At 42.4% G+C, this 16,523-nt stretch overlaps 1 protein-coding gene across 3 annotated transcripts in view; it reads left to right on the forward strand.

The window, feature by feature from the left end:
- The first annotated feature begins 9,085 nt into the window (after positions 1 to 9,085).
- Positions 9,086 to 16,523, forward strand: part of MED14 (mediator complex subunit 14) — a 36,032-nt gene continuing 28,594 nt past the window's right edge. For all 3 annotated transcript variants that reach the window (XM_080374334.1, XM_080374336.1, XM_080374335.1), the window contains exons 1-3: positions 9,086 to 9,516; positions 11,393 to 11,419; positions 15,953 to 16,058. In XM_080374334.1, the coding sequence (XP_080230460.1) occupies positions 9,335 to 9,516; positions 11,393 to 11,419; positions 15,953 to 16,058 (315 nt within the window). In that variant the 5' untranslated portion in view covers positions 9,086 to 9,334. The remainder of the gene's footprint in view (positions 9,517 to 11,392; positions 11,420 to 15,952; positions 16,059 to 16,523) is intronic.

Here is a 16,523-nt window from a genome sequence, read left to right on the forward strand (position 1 = left end):
AAAGACCTCTGTACGTTTCTCTCTGCTCCAGAGCAGCCTTAACACAAACTACCTGAAAAGTCTAGTTTGTATGCTAGTGCAGAGAACAGGTTTCCAAAGGCCTGCTCTGGAGAGCCCTGATTAGATAAACATGGTTTAGAGGACTTTGTTTTCATTTGCAGCTCATTAGAGGCAGCCCAAAGCTAACTTAAGCCTCCTGGCTGGGAGATACTGGATCAAGATAAATCCAGGCATAGACAAAATAGAACTGTTTACACTTGATACAGCTGTACCCTGAGTTCCCACATGATCAAAAAATAATAAGCCAGCAAAGGAAGAGGCACTGTCTTCAGAAGCCTCAAACCCCATCCATTCGAATTGCTGCGATCCAGCACTTGCAGGGGTACCTGCGCTACAACACTGGTCAAGGGAGGTAGCCCTCTCGCAAAGCACCCTAAATCTATGAGGGTGACTTTACCCTGCTACAGCTTCAGATTGCAAGAGGTTAAACTAAACCAAATTCTCCTCCCGTTGCAGAGGACCACACAAGCGAGTGGTGAAGGCAGGCTTTACCAGTTCCACCTAGATTGCAACAAAGGGCACCCTTTAGCCAAATTAAGAAGGCTACATTAGGGGGAGGAGACATATGCCTGTTCAACTAATTCTATTTCAAAATCAATTTAGTTAAATCAGTGTAACTTTTGTGTGTGAGCAAGGCTTATTGTCAGAAAGCTAATTGTAAATTAAAATGAGAAATAGAGCAGTGTCATCCATTACAAAGGAGACATGGGCTGAAAGCACTGCTGAATTGCATGATGGCTTCTAAAACTACCAGAATGCAAGGATCAAGTACAAGTGAGTTAATAAGGTGTTATACTGCATTCTGAAGGCTGCTTAAAATTAGCTGTGAACGTGCTTTTGCTTGTCCTAAATACACTGCAGAAAGATACCGTAATTTTTTTGCATCTCTCTGTCTTTCTTTGAGCTGTCATACTCTAAAACAGTCTGACTCTGTAGGCACTAGAGGGAGAGAGATAGCTTTGCTGTTGCTCTTCTTTCCGATCATGCTCTCAAGCCTGAAGGAACCAATTTTAATAAGTGACGTACAGAGGTGAAGCTCAGCCATTTCCCCATATGATTTATTCAGTGTGTGCTATGGCGCTATTGCACAGTGCAGTACTCTCCATTGAAAAGGCATTTTCCCAAGAACTGCCCATTTTCAAGATCATATTATTTTCGAAAAAACAAACTTTAAAGACAGAAGGGGCAACAGCTTTCCCAGCTGAACCTCAACTTAAAACGTTGCCAGGTGTTACCAAGATACTACTATGTCTTCTGCATTCTACAGCTGTGCAGGAAGGTCACCATTGTTAGTATCTTGCAGACTCGCACAGCACTGCAACAAGCCAATCAGCGGGGCTGGGAACCTCCTTCCTCTAAGCTAAAATGTAAGTTACACAAATCGCGGGCTATACGCAGATCTCAGAATGTGGTCCCTGCCCCACAGAAGTCTCTAAACAACTGCTTGGCGAGGCGCTGCCTGATCCCGCACAAAGTGCTGCACATCCCTGTGGCACAGCAGGCTGTATTTAGTTAGGTGTAAGAAGTTTGTGCTTCCAGGAGAAGTAGGATCCTTGCACAGAGGTGGTTCCACCCTCAACCTACATCGTCTGATCTTCCAAAACGGGCACTGGCCGGAACTGCTGCCTGTGTGTGTGCCCCTGTGACATCTGAGAGCAACCTGTTCCTCTTGCCTGTAAGCAAAATACCCTATAATCCACAGAGGACCACTATTCCTGCATTGCTATGGATGTAACATCCTGCCTTTTCACTGTACTTATCTTCCAATTTTAATGGACAGTGAGTAGTTGCTGGAGATTACTAAGTCAATGAGTTTGCAGTCACACAGCTAAACATGTAATCAGCTCTTCAGTCCCTGGAGCCAAACCTGTTCTGCATCCCCTTTTGTCAAAGCTGACATCTTGGAGCTTTGTGGCAAAAGTAGAGTTTAGATAAGTTTCTCCTAAGTGCTACAAAAAGTGCTGGTTTATACTTTCGGGGAAAAAAATATATCCCATTCTAGAAGCTGTACAAGAAGGCAACTTCTTGGATAGCAACTTAGCCCAGAAACTTCCTTCACATCCAAAGTGTGAGCAGAAAATGGCAGCTCAGGAATAATTCTGTGTGCGCGTACTTCTGAGAGTGAGGGTCAGCGTTTAAACGTTAACTGACCACAGCTGTGGTTCTACAAAGCATTTGCAATTACGCATGTTCTGGTACCCACCCTCGTCTTTAGAAGAGTGTGACAGTTTGCACTGTCTCAATCTATGAGCCAGCAGCCGTTCCATACAATCGAGCTGTCTACTTCTAAGTTTACGCCAGAATACTTCACAGCTGCAGTCCTTCTCCCACCAGGTAGGACTAATCAGATCTACTTCCCTGATATTCTCCCTGTCTCTTCAGGGATCTATTCAGATAAATCCTTTTGGCCAAAAGCACTTTCCTGTTGAAGTGCCCGCTTTGTATTTTTCCAGCATACGTGTATTTTTTCAAATTCTGTGAGTAACATTCACAGACTGTTAGACAGGAAGAAATCACAGGTTATGGATGGTACTGTCAAGTTGTTCAAGTCAATGACTGAACAGTCCAATTCATCACTTCACTACCATGCACTGGATCGGGGTTCTTCCTCCTTTGTTAGCTTTTTAAAGATGCGGCGTCCAGAAAAAATGTCACTGGTTTGCTCCTATTTCAGAACTACTTGTGGACAAAGCATTTTTAACTCACAGACAAAATGCAACTTCTATGGTTGAAATAGTAAATTGAGTTGTAATTAACTTAATTACAATAATGATGAAAATACACTATTTGGAGGATAGCAAGGCCTTTAGCTTGCTTTAGTCCCAGTCTGACAGAGACAAACCAATTTAAAATTTTCAGTGGATATCAACACTGTTAGTATAGAAGCCCAAAAATAAGCTCAGATTAATACGGCTACGTTCAGCATTTTTAAAATAATCCGTTTTGCATTATAAGAAAGGGGACTTTTGTAAATTCAAATAAAATCAAAGATTCTATTTTATGACTTGGAGAATGTTTCTTTGCTTAAGTTGTTCACAACGTATAATTAGAACTGTAGCATACTTTACTACATGCTGCACAAGAGATTCTCTGTCTCACAGTGGCACACTGCCTCACAAACCATGAGTGACTGATAGGGGACTCTCAATCCGTTACTCTATGTTTTCTACCATTCCAAAAAACAGTTGCCAAACTAATCCTATGAACAAAGCAGATAAAAAAAGAGATGTAACTTATAACTTTAAAACTTAGAGGTTGGGTTGGTTTTTTTTAATCGGTTCCCTTTGTACCCCTTTTAATAAACAGGAAAAAAAGCAGAGCACTTGATGGTAACTAGCTACAAACCCCCTTCCCCTAACACACACACACACACACACTTTTGCAAAGAATGCTCTATTGTAGGTACAATAGCCCTGTACAATTCACAAACCAGTGATTTGTGCCCTGAAGTACTGAATTGTCAATAAATAATGTAATTACTAATAAAGATAAAGGCCATAAAATCATTTGCAATTAAAAAGTCATTGATATTTTTCAACTGGACTTTTATCAGAACATCATAGATAAAGTCTTACGTTCATGCAAGTGCTACAATGGAAAAGTCAAAATATTTTTTTGGCTGTTGGTATGTGTTTGATGTATAGTAATGCATGATATCTCATTAGAATTTAAATACATACTTTGTATATATTATATATATAAAAAATAACTTTTATTGAATACAAGGTTGAAGGGACCCTACAGGAAAGCCGGAGAGGGACTTTTTACAAGGACATGTAGTGAAAGGACAAGGTCTTTAAACTGGAAAAGGGTAGATTTATATTAGCTGTAAGGAAGAAATCCTTCACTGTGAGGGTGGTGAGACACTGGCACAGGCTGCCCAGAGCAGCTGTGGGGGCCCCATCCCTGGCAGTGCTCAAGGCCAGGCTGGATGGGGCTGTCAGCAACCTGGTCTGGTGGAAGATGTCTCTGCCCATGGCAGGGGGGGTGGAACTAGATGGTTTGGAAGGTCCCTTCCAACCCAAACCATTCTATGATTCTATAATAATACGCAGCATTGCAATAACTGCTATTATGTGTGGGAACTCTCCCATACCCTATCTGATCCTCTGATGTCTTCTGAAAAGGATGAAAGATGTCAAACTCTCATTACTCATAATGTATATAGGCATTTGGATATAACATTGTTAAATGTTGCAACACTTTATAAATCAAGTAATTAACAAGAAAACTTTGCACTATATTTGTGTCCTATTATTTGTTATTATTAAAAGAATGCTTAAATGTCAAGCCCAGGAGGTGCTTAAGTGATTAAACAGTTCTATGATAAAAAACCTGACAGAAATGGAATGACCAAGCTCTAAAGCACAAACACAGGGTAGCTAGGAGGCTGTCTCATAGACTGCGATACGGCCTACCTCCCTCCCACTGAATTTGTCCCATAGTTCCAAAGAACAGTAAATTTTAACTTCTCTGGAAACAGAAAGTCATCTGCTGTCCTTCCCATTAGCTCTATAACACTGGTAGCTTCACGGCTAAATATCAACAGGTTTTGATCAACCAACAAATCCCTATCTGAAGTTAGGCTTCTAGGCTTCCCATTATGGTAACAAAGAGGACCCAGTTTAAAATATTTGGCTGCATGCCTGGATAAATATTCATGTTCAGAGGAGTGCAATCACTACTGTAGCTATTTCACAAGTGGGAAAGCTGAGGCATGGAGAAGAAATGGCTTGCCTGGAGTCACAAAGTATATTAATAACAATGTTGGAAGGAGAAGCCAATATTCTGATTCCTCAGCGCCATCTACACTGGAAAGATTTGGCAGTACTCCTGGGCTGGGAATGCCCAAGCCTTTCTTGAGCACAAACCTCCTTTAAGCCAGACTGAGCCGCGCATTAGAACAGAAGTACAGTCCTAATGTAGCAGACTCGTGCAACCTGACAGACATCTATCACACAGTGGAGGGATCACACATAGCAGGAGCTGGCCAGGCTGATGTCTGGAGACAGGTCAAAATGCTGGGCAGCCTCCGGTGAGGGTGTCAGCCCAATTTCCCCCTGCACCTAGCAGATCCTCCTGCCAGGTGCTTCCCCAGTTCCCCTGCAGCTCTAAGACCTTGCCCATGCTCCATGATGAGATGAGCCAGGTAGAGCCTGGCAATCAAGCTAAATGTATGGGCCAGCCATGCCCTGCACATCAGGCCACTCAGCTGGACAGGGGTCCCAACGCCACACTGCCTGTGTGTGTGAGGTATTGCCTGTATGCAAGAGGGCCTGAGGCAACAGCCAGCTGCGTGCATGAGACTCACCAGGCCTGTGCTCTTCCCATCACTACTAGAAAATTTGTCATCGGCTTTAAACAGCAAAACACTGAAACCTGCTGAATTAAGAGAATGAACACAAATGAAAATACAGTAGAAATCTGTATTTAAGCAGCCTGGAAAAACTATATGAACACAACCATCCTTCCCTGCACCGCAAATGGGCACTGCCTACCTCTTAGCAAAGAGCCAACAGGAAAGCGCTACAGTAATCTCAAGGTTGTTAAAATGTCACTGCTTTTTAAAAGTGCTCAACAGCAGATTCAGAAGTTTTGATATCATTAATCCCAGTAACTGGGCAGTATGGAAACAGATCAACTATAGTTGATCAACAATAAACAGACAAATAAACCACAGCTATCAAATAAAATCAGATTATATTTTATGCTGAATTATCCTCTCACTCTCACAAACTGCAAAATTCTGTAACTCAAAACTAATCTTCCAGAGCATACAATTTAGTGACACACACCACTGTATGAAAGAGTACAATTTGGATTAAGTTTCAGCATTATTCATTGCTTCTGCTTGACTATTCTTCTCAAGTGCACCACTGTATTTTACCTGGAGTCTATTTTGTTATTTGGAGAATCGCACCCAGAGAGTGCTATTTGCCTGAAGTATTAACTTAAGACATTTTGTTATCTACATGCAACAAATTTGACTATATAACAACCACAGGCCTGATCTGCAATCCACAATCAGATACAGTGTTTTTCATTCATGCACTTAAATGTTAAGAAATTGATTATCTAGAAGACTGAAGGAACCAACACCCTCAATCAGAACTGAAGCTTCATCGTCCTTTTATACAGCTTAAAAAATCCAACTTTGTTGGTCACCTTCAGGGAAAATGGTACATTATACAGAGGTTATCTATAGTCTACCTAACAACTGTGCAATTCATCAGGTCCACGTGAAAGCACTGTGCAGGGAGCCTTCTCTGCCCTGGAAGTCCTGTTACTCTTTCCATCAACCCCACTGTCTCAGCTTTCTCCCTCCTGTAGTTTTGCCTTTTCCATGCCAACAGACTTCTGAAACCTATTTCCAATTCCTAAAAGCTGGGTTTCTGAATTTAGACACAAGGCTCATCATTCTTAGAAGTACTTCCATCAAAGAGTAGTAAGCACTGCCAGCTTCAGAAAGGCAACAAGAAGCAGCAAACATTATCTCTTCTTACACAAGTATTATGTAGGCCAATCACCTTTTTGAACTCCTGATACTCATCTCCAGCTTACCGTTAGAACACCTAGTCTCCCAAAAGCATGATTGCTGTATGCACACAAGCATAAGCCTTGAGCTTCTGAAATTTCTCTGTGGCTGCTCCTCCTTTCTTTGAAAACAGCATCAAGAGCTTCTTTACTATGCAGCCATGTGAGAGGAGAGCTCAGCCTGATCCCTGCCACAGCTCTGATCAACCTTTTCTCTTTGAAAGAAGCAGAGAAAGGCAGCCAAGCTGAGGATATCCCCCCTCCCCAGCCAAGGCTGAAAAATTCACAAAGACCAGAGCTTCTCCAAACAAAAACAGCTCTAATAGGGGCAAAGTGAAATTGCATCACAACAATTTCCCACCTGCCTTTTCATCAACAAAGTCTGAGCCTGTGCCACTGAAATCAATGGGAATTTTATTAGGGACTAAACTTGAAGAGAAGAGATTGGAAGAAGGAAAAAAACCAATATACAGCCTGTATTTCTCAGTTACAGCTCTCATAGATAGCATAATCATATTCCTGTGCACGTAAATCAGTATTTTCTTCAACGGTGCAACTAGTTGGCCATAAAATGGCTACACTTCATTTATTCATGCATGTAGAGAGAAAAAAGATTTTCAAAAATTTGGAAAAACCCATCTTTGCAATGGGGAGGCAAAAACTTCCAATACATTAAGCAAATAACTTGTTTGTATCACAATATGATCCAGACAGTACTTGTCATTCTGTCCTTTAGAATTTTTATAAACAGCAAAAAATAGGTATTTCTTTCACCTATATTGAAAAAAAAATTCCTCCATTAACCTGAAAAAAAAAGCAAAGAAGAAGAAAAACTTGTGTCTAAACACATTTTAGTGATTTTAGGAGTAAAAAATTCCCAACCAACCATCAGCATCCACCCCCTTTGAGCAGGGAGGCTCAAAGACTCACAGGTTCATCTCTCTGTCTCTGAAGCAGCCCACAAAACTGCAGACTGGCACAGCTCACAGCTGCAGGAATTGTTCCCCTTCCTAGCCCCATGGATCAGGCACTGCACTCCACTACAGGTGGTTTCTTCTCTCCTTAAAGCTGAGGCATCGCCTAGCAGCCTGTACAGCAACACAGGAACTGATGTGCCAGCAGGGAGTTAACAGTTTATCTTGCTCAATACAGTTTTATGCTCCACAGAGGCTATGGGAGAGGGTGCCCGCCAGCAAAGGCGCTCCTTGTCAGTTGGCAACTGGCGGGTGCATAACCTGGAGCAACAAACATGCTCTCCATAGGAACAGAACTGACTATTCTTGCTGCTGGCATAGATGCCTTAATAATAATAATAATAATAATAATAATAATAATAATAATAATTGTTGTTGTTGTTATTATTATTATTAAACTGCTGATTCCACACTTATCAGATTGAAAAATGTCTCCTTTTATTTTTTACTTTCCTCTTGGAAAGAGATGAGTCAGAGTAGAGGGTTTTAGAAGTCTGCATTTAATACAGAGGAAGTAGGATTTTTTCTTCTTTTTTTTGAACTTTGAGGAGTTTGCGTATTTACTGTCAACAATGTGTCTATTTCAGGGATTTCTTTGTAATCATAAGGCAAGAATGTATGATTTAACACCTGAGTGAATCCCGATACAGAACACCCAGGATTTATACTGTTCCTTTCCTTCCGCAGTCCACCTCGGTAACCTGTCCACAAAAAATCCATCTTGAATTGTTTACAGACCTTCCCTCTCCCTTCAGGAGTGTCAGTTAATCTGTTAGACAGAAATACGCAAAAGTTCCTATAGTTTGGCGTTTATCACCAGATCCCACGAGCACTCTGCCCCTTTCCCCAGCTTCAACTGTGACTTCCACGGCAGAGGCACAGCCAGCTACCTCTAGCCGATCACCCGGCATCGCCCTGCACCCTTCGCAAATGCTTCGCATTTCCCAAGCCGTTAGGGGGGATGAGCCAGCCCAGCGCCTGACACAGGCCGGCCGTGGTTTCCCTGACGGCCTGACGAGCCGCCCCACAGGCAGAGGGGCCAAGCCTGTCACTGGCTCTCCTCCACCCCGTATTTCATTGACGCGGCCAGGTACGCTGGGGAAGCCATCCCCGCCCCCGCCCCGTTATCTTTTACAGATGTTTCAACGGGGCGCTGCCGGGAAGGCCCTCGGGGAAGGCAGCCGGCTCCGGCCCTTGCCCCGAGAGATCGCTCCCGAGCACGGCGCCATCTCCCCGCCCCGGCCGCGCCTCCCCCCTGCCGTGCCCCGCGACGAGGTAGCCGGGCGGGGCCGCTCCAGCCTCCCCGCCACCGGGCCGCCGCACGACGCGCAGAGCCAGCCCCCCGGGCACAGCCCCCGCCCCGCCGCGCCCGCGGCCCCGGGAGCGCCGCGCCGGGCCGCCCCCGCCGCTACCTGCCGGCCCCGCCCGCCCCAGCGCCGCCCCAGCGCCGCCCCGCCCCCACCCGCGCCAGGCTTTCCCGGAAAGGTTCTCTTTCCGGTCCGCCGCAGCGCCTCGCTTCCGGTTCCGTGTCCCCAACATGGCGGCGGCCCCTGCGCTAAGCGGGCTCTGAGCGCTGCGGAGCCCCCTCAGTGCCGCCGCCGCCCGCTCCAGCCCCGGGGCCCGCTCCCACTCCCGCCGCCAGCCCCCCCGTTCCCTCCGTGTGGGGCGAGTCGGGCCGGGTGCCGGTGCCGCCGGGAGCGCCGGCCGCCCCGGGCTGCCGAGCGGTTGCTGCCCGGGGTTGAGGCGCTGCCGCCTCCGCCGCCGCCATGGCGCCGGTGCAGCTGGAGAGCAACCAGCTGGTGCCGGCCGGCGGGGGCCCCACGTCAGCCCCGGCCCCGCCGGCCCCCGGGGCCGTGACAGCCGCCGCCAGCCCCGGCTACCGGCTCAGCACCCTCATCGACTTCCTCCTGCACCGGACCTACGCCGAGCTCACCGTGCTGGCCGACCTGTGAGTGCCCCAGATCCCCCCCGGCCCGCTCCCGGGCCTCTCCCGGGCTGGCAGTGCCGCCTTCCCAGCATCCTGGGAGGATGAGGAGGCCTTGCCAGAGATCCGTCCCGGACCGCGGCCGGGGCTGGTGTGGGGGGAGGTGGCTGCTCCTTCTGCCACCCTGGGGAGGTGCCCCGTTCGTGCAGGCTGGTCTCTGCATCGGGCTGTAGGCAGGGGCCTGGGGAATGCTGCTGAGCTCTAGGATCTGCTATAAAGAGAGAATATGATTGTGAGGAGTGCAGAGCAGCTGGATGCAGATTGTCTGGTGAAATGCTGAAGTTCGCCCCCAAGTCACCGTGAAAAAACCCAACTGTGGTGTTTGTACTGGTATCAAAAAACATGAAACCAAAACGTGTGAAGTGTAGATATTTTCATGTGCTGCAACTCTTTGAGTTGCCTGTGTACTTTCAAAAATACCATTTGATTATTTTGGGGAAATAAAATAGGTTATTCACGTTTACTTGATGATCTGCTTGCTGATGATGTTGCATTTGAAGTGGCAAAACAAAGGAATGTTTTGGGCCAAAAAAACCTTTCCTGAAAGCATTTGGACTCTGGATAAACCTGTTTCCCTTTTACTTTGTTTTACATTAGAGGTTCTTGTGGAGAATTTGTGTGTTTTAAGAAGTGACGTATAGAACAAATAGAAAAAAATAGGTATAGATCTTGTAAAATGCTATATCTGGTAAGTATGCAAACAGAGTTTTGCTTGACTTGGGGTTAAGAGTGTTCAAACTCTGGAAAGGGCGAGGAGTTCTGGAATTTTAGTTTGCTTTGGAAGAACTTCCAAAATGTTAGTCAAGAAGTGTTTCTGTACATTTATGGTATATATGGACAGTAGTTGATACTGCATGCATGCATTCTTGTAGGAGCATGTGTCTGTCTTGTCTTTTATTCTTGTTTTAAGGTCCTTTAGACTTAATATAATTGTATCTATTTAAATTTTTTTTCTATTTTTATAATTATATATATAATTAAGGTGCAAAATAGAATGTGTGAACAGCACACAGGGAATGCTTTGGGCACTTTGATTCACCAGGTAGTTCTTAGAAGCTGTGTGATATCCCTCCAAAAGCAGAGTTTTCCAGTGTATTTCCCCATAAAGTATGGATTTGACTAGTAGAAAACCAGTTGGAAGTATTCTCCTCCTTCCCTCCAACAGAATGATTTCTCATTCTTTTACTAGCCAGGGCCTAGAATAAAAAAATAAAAATCAAAAACAAAACAAAAAACCCAGACTCTTTAAATGGGATGCCTGTGATACCTGTAAAACATTACAGAAATAGTACTCTGCAGTAGTGTCTCACACAGGTTGTTAATAGAATTCTGGAGTATGGCATTTCTCCACTTTTAAATTGAAAGAAGTTTCTTTTCCCTTTTTAATCAGGCAAGTCAGGAAACAGTTTTAACACCTGCTGCAGATGGTTCTAGGATTGCTACTATGGATTAATTAAATCTGGTTATGGGTGCTTAGTGAGCGTCATCAATTACAAAGCACAGGCAGTGATACTACGTGGCTCACTACATTAGCAGAAACCTTGGGATTTCAGCAACCTTCATCAAGTTTTTAAATTCATTTGACCAGTTACAGCTTACCCAGGACACGTTAGTGACAAGTGCCCCACGGTGCTACTATACTCCTGGTTTTATTTCCATCTACCACTTAACTAGGCTGCTTTCTAAAGCTGTCAAGCTACTTCCTTTATCAAACACGTAACTTTGTTGTATTTAGGAAACATTTACAGTCATAGACATTTTGAAATGCTGTAGAAGTTCTTCTTGTATTTAGTTGAAGGTTGCTAACAATTTTTTTTTTTCTCTCCGCTTTTTTACATAGATTACCAAGGAAGACTGATATGGAAAGGTGAGTTACAATAAGACCATCTGTAATGCATGTTAAAATACAGAATTTGTTTAGGATGTTAAGATAAATATTTTATTTAAACAGTTCAATATTATTCTCTTAATTTTAGATATTATACAAGAAAATAAGCCTTGTCTGTCTTGCTGTCACTACATAGTTCAAGATTTTTCTCAGCATCAGTGGCAATATAAGTTATTGTTGGGTTTTGGTTTTGTTGTTGGGGCGCTTTTTTTTTATTGGACTGTTCAGTAACGTACTGTTGCTGTTACAGTAGGTAAAATCTGTCAAGGGCATTTTTCTCTTCGTTAAGCAGTAAAGGTGATGGGAAAGGGAACTGGAAAACCTAAATAGATTCTTGTTAGTGTCATAAAGAAACTTTGTTCAGAAGAAGCAGTTCAGAAATGAAAACAAGTTAAAAACCTTTCTTCTGCTTTTTTCCATATTACCTGATCTTTGTTATCATGAGCACTGTTTTCTGCTTCTGTTCTGTGTGGGTTTTGAAGTGTGAGGATTATTAGAGAACAAATAGAAGAGAACAGAACAGGCCCTTTTTTCTTTCCCATTTCCCAAGATGAAAGAACTTAACTTTTTTGTTTGTTTGAATAAATTTTATGGAAGTTGTCAGAAAATTGTTTCCTTTATTTGTGTTTACATGCTAATTGGACTAATTTTCTTTGGAGACATATAGCAGCTATGATATTCCTAAGAAAGTTAATAAAGGATTCTCAGTACCGGGTTGATCATTAATTCAGTTACCTGAAATCTTCCAAAACTCTCATAACATATTGTGGAATCAGTCCCATTTTCAGGGAATCATAACCTGGGATAATTTCTCTTATCCTTTTCCTTATGCGTAACGTTTTATGAAGACAAACAGTGTGGGGTTTGTTGGGGGTTTTTTTGTTTGTTTGTGTGCTTGTCGTTTGGGTTTTTTAAAAATATTACTCTATTTGCTGAGGAAATCACATTCAACTTCGTCCCGGAGCTCCCTTGTACTGGGGCAGGAGGGGGCTAAGGCGAGGGGCTTCTCGCATCTGTATGTTTAGTATTTCTTGGTAAAGCTGGAATCTGCTTTGTGGGGCACACAGGTCTGGAGCAACAACTTAAGTCCTAATGGATTACAGATAAAAGAAAATAACACAGCCTTCAATGGTTACAAAGAATGTCCTGCAATTGAAGTTGTCTTGAATTTAAATTTCACATCCTTGTTAGCTTTGATATACGACTCTTCTTGGTAATGTGGCTTTCCTGCTCTTGAAGGAAATCTCTAAGGAATGTAGTTTAATTATCCAGATTATTCTGTTTTTCCTAACTTTGAGAGCTGTAATGGCAGCAGTAATTTGACATCAAGCTCTGTTTCTTGAAGCCTGCCTGGTGATATGGCATGCAAACTTTGGTGAAGATGTGATGGTATTATGCTCTAATAAGGATCACATAAAATCTACATTCATTATTACAGTACCTAGCTAAAAGATGCTGTGATAAGAAAAAATGATAGGAAATTACACATCATAGTATAATTTGGCTTTTGTTTGTAAAGGGTCACTTATCAGTTATCAGTGATAGGAACAAATAACTTGGAACAAGAAAGAAGTGGTTGGATCTGTCATGTAATATTAATAGTGCTGAGTTCTGAGGTAAATCCAGGGGTTTGCTTCTTGATAACAGAGAGCTTTATTTGCTCAGTATTCTTTATATTCTCCTTTTTATCTTCCAATGAAGTGTAATATGGGGGAAACTTTTATCTGAACACAGTAATGGCTGTATAAGATTTAACTGGAACTTGGGTTATTATGACTTTGCAAGGCCCTGTCTTCTGTTGTGCAGAAATGGAAGGTAAAACCTTACACCTGCATTCCTGTATGAACAGTTCCTGCTGAGAAGTATTTAAAAGAGAAGTATTGTTAAAATACTTCCAAGAACTATATGAACATACTGTTTTCCTGTAAGTAGGCAGTTTGCCTACTGGTTTTACAGTAGCTAGTGAACAAGACTGTCACTTCTCAAATCTGCAGCAAAGACTCATCTACACAAGATTAAAAAAACCTAACATTCAGAAATGTTGTAAGAACATGTTATTTGTGACTTCAACAACAGTGCAATTACATACCTAATTTCTGTGTAAGAATGCATTCTGTTCTTTTCTAATGATAAAATAACTGTTATTTCACTCCTTTCATAGACATGGATAATAATTTTGATTGGAATAGTACTTTGGAGATACCAAGTCCTACCCTCTGCTTGAAGTAAAAGACAGTTTCAAAGTTGGTTTATGTTGCTCAGGGTCATATCCAGTTGAATTTTAAGTGTCTTCAAGGATGGAAATCCTGAAACTTTTCTGGGCAACCTACTTCAGTCTGTACTGAAAGACTACTCTCTGTGTCTTTCTTTGTCTTCCTAATGTCTGACTAATTTTTCACTGGTTTAGTATGTGGCTGTTGTCCCCCAGCCTTTTGCACCTTCGAGAAGAGTCTGGTTCTGTCTTCTCTGTAACACACCTTTAGATATTCGAAGATGGCAGTAGGATCTCACCGTAGCCTTCTCAAGCAGAAGCAAATTCTGCTTTCTCATCACCTCTTGTATGTCATGTGTTCAAGCCCCTAACCTACTTCTGTACAGCAGTATCTTTCTTGGCTAGGGAGTATAAAACTGCATGTAGTGCTTCAGCTGTAGTCTCACAAATGCTGATGCAAGGTGAATAATCACCTTTCTTTGCCTAGGCTGCCTGGTGCTAATACGGCCTGTCGTTGCAAGGGCATGTTGCTGGTGCCTGTTCGCCTGTCCACCAGGACCCCCAAGTCCACTTCTGCAGAGCTGCTGCCCAGCTGTGGCCCAGCTACTGCTTAGCACCCAGCCTATGCTGTTACATGAGATTATTTGGTTCCAGATGCAGGACTGTGCGTGGGTTTTGCTGAACTTCATGAGGTCACTGTCAACCAGTTCTTCCAGCCAGCTGAGGTCCTGGGGAGTGTGTACCCTTGATTTCCGATCACAGAACATGTTTGAATTTTTCATGCTTCATGCTGTTTTCACCACAGAGGTTTGCTTGATATTGCTAGATTTTAGCACCTTCTATATGGAGTGTGTCTGAGAGAGTACTGGCTTTCTAAAGTCTCACTGTAGACATCTTTCAAATCCCATAAATTTATGGGTTTTTAATCTTTAAAAATTGTCAACATCTTGTTTTCATAGTGTGGTTACTATTAGAGCCGTATGTACATATAATGGCTTGTCCACCACTTGAAATCTTAGTATCGCCATTCTAAAACATACACTGTAGAAAGCAGAGAAGTTACTGGCTTAATGCCCAAGTCCTTGGATGAGGTTTGTAGTATGTGATGCAGATGGTAGTAGTTGTGCTTCTGGCCTAAATGTTCATCTGCTACAGGCAGATTATACTTGCTGCACAAAAGAGTTAAACCTGTTACACCAACACTTTCAATACAAACAGGCTCTGTCTATACTATAAGTAGCGTTTTACACATTAGGATCAGGAGTTGCAACTTTTGTTTGGTAGAGGCTAATATTGTGTGCACTGAGTAATACTGGTTTTGTCCAAATGCATTTGTTACTTTAGAACACTGTACGAGGAAAACATCTTAGGTGTGTTCTTTTGTTTGTTTGGGTTGGTTTCTTTCAAAGTAACTAGAAAACTGATGAAATTAGTGTATTGGACATGTAGAAAGGGAGGAAAATCTCTATAAACAGCACATGAAATGATATTAGTGTATGGTATTACAGATTACATTGTAGATCTGTGTGTCTTGTTTAATGCATCTACGATGTAGATCTGTAACAACAGGATAAAATCTTGATGTGCTCCTGTTACGTTCTGTTTTACAAAAAAGACATGTAAGCAGACTCTGCCTCATTTTGATGATCTCATACAAAGCATGGTGGGAAGAATATTGACTGTCAGTAACTTCTCCTTATCACAATTCCTTTGCAAGGCAAGAATGGAGAGGAAAGTAAAGGGGGGGGGGGAGGGGTTATGGTCTCCACCACCACCCTGTTTCCTGACATAATGGTAGCATATTGTAACACACTGTGTAAAGACGTCTTAAAATTATTAGAGTGAAATTTTGTTTAGTATCAGATTTATTTGTTTTAGTGAATGTCAGTGTAGTGTTACTGCCAGGTCTTGTAACCCTTAGGTATATTGTCTTGCATACTTTAAACTTAATCATAAGCCCTGGGGGAATCCTTTAAAAGGTACAAAAATAACCCGGTTGTGTTTACTACGGAATTGTTTCTCTCAAAATCAGTGATTAATTCATGTGAGTATGCTTTTTTTGTTTCCCCAGACAGTCTCACTTGGTTAGAATCCATGTATGTTGTTAGCATTTAGGTATTCAGAACAGTGAACTTTCTTTCCCCCCATGTTCTAATCAAACAAGCCCTGTATTAGTGATGCCTCCATTAACACAATTAAAGTTATCATTACTGTTTTTTATTGGCACAAAGTTAAATTGCAGCCTTATTATATATCTGATTACTGGTTTAATGTACATTTCTTTTTTTTTTCCCCCCCAGAAAAATAGAAATAGTGCAGTTTGCAAGTCGCACTCGTCAACTGTTTGTTCGTTTGTTAGCCTTAGTTAAATGGGCTAATAATGCTGGAAAGGTGGAAAAATGTGCGGTAAGTTAGCAACAGAGTTGGGTATGAGATAATCTCTAAGTGAGATGGGATTTTGGTACACCCTGACTTCTCCTTATTATAAAAGTTTTTTTTAAAAAAAGCCTATTTCATAGGCAAATGAATATTGAATTATAAACAATTTCTTTCCATTTAGCAACTGTATAATCTTGTCTTTTAACAGTTCATGTTCCCAAAAACTCTTCAGTGGCAAAAAAATGGAAGGCTTGTCTGCACATAGTTTCAGGAGTGCTTTGGGTTTAGGTGATAGGACAGGGAAGATGGTGATCTTGGTGTGTTGTTAGTTGTTGCTATCACTTTCATCTTGCTCTTGGTTAAATAAGAGTAAAAGTCTAGAATGTTGCAAAAAACAAGCCTCTAGTTGATTACAAACAAGTATGGTTGCATTCCAGTGGCAATCGTCAGACGAAGAGCTGTGAGGCTCCACAGCATCAGAAATGGCATGTG

Source organism: Falco punctatus (genome assembly GCF_963210335.1).
Source record: "Falco punctatus genome assembly, chromosome: 2".
In the NCBI taxonomy this organism is placed as follows: Eukaryota; Metazoa; Chordata; class Aves; order Falconiformes; family Falconidae; genus Falco; species Falco punctatus.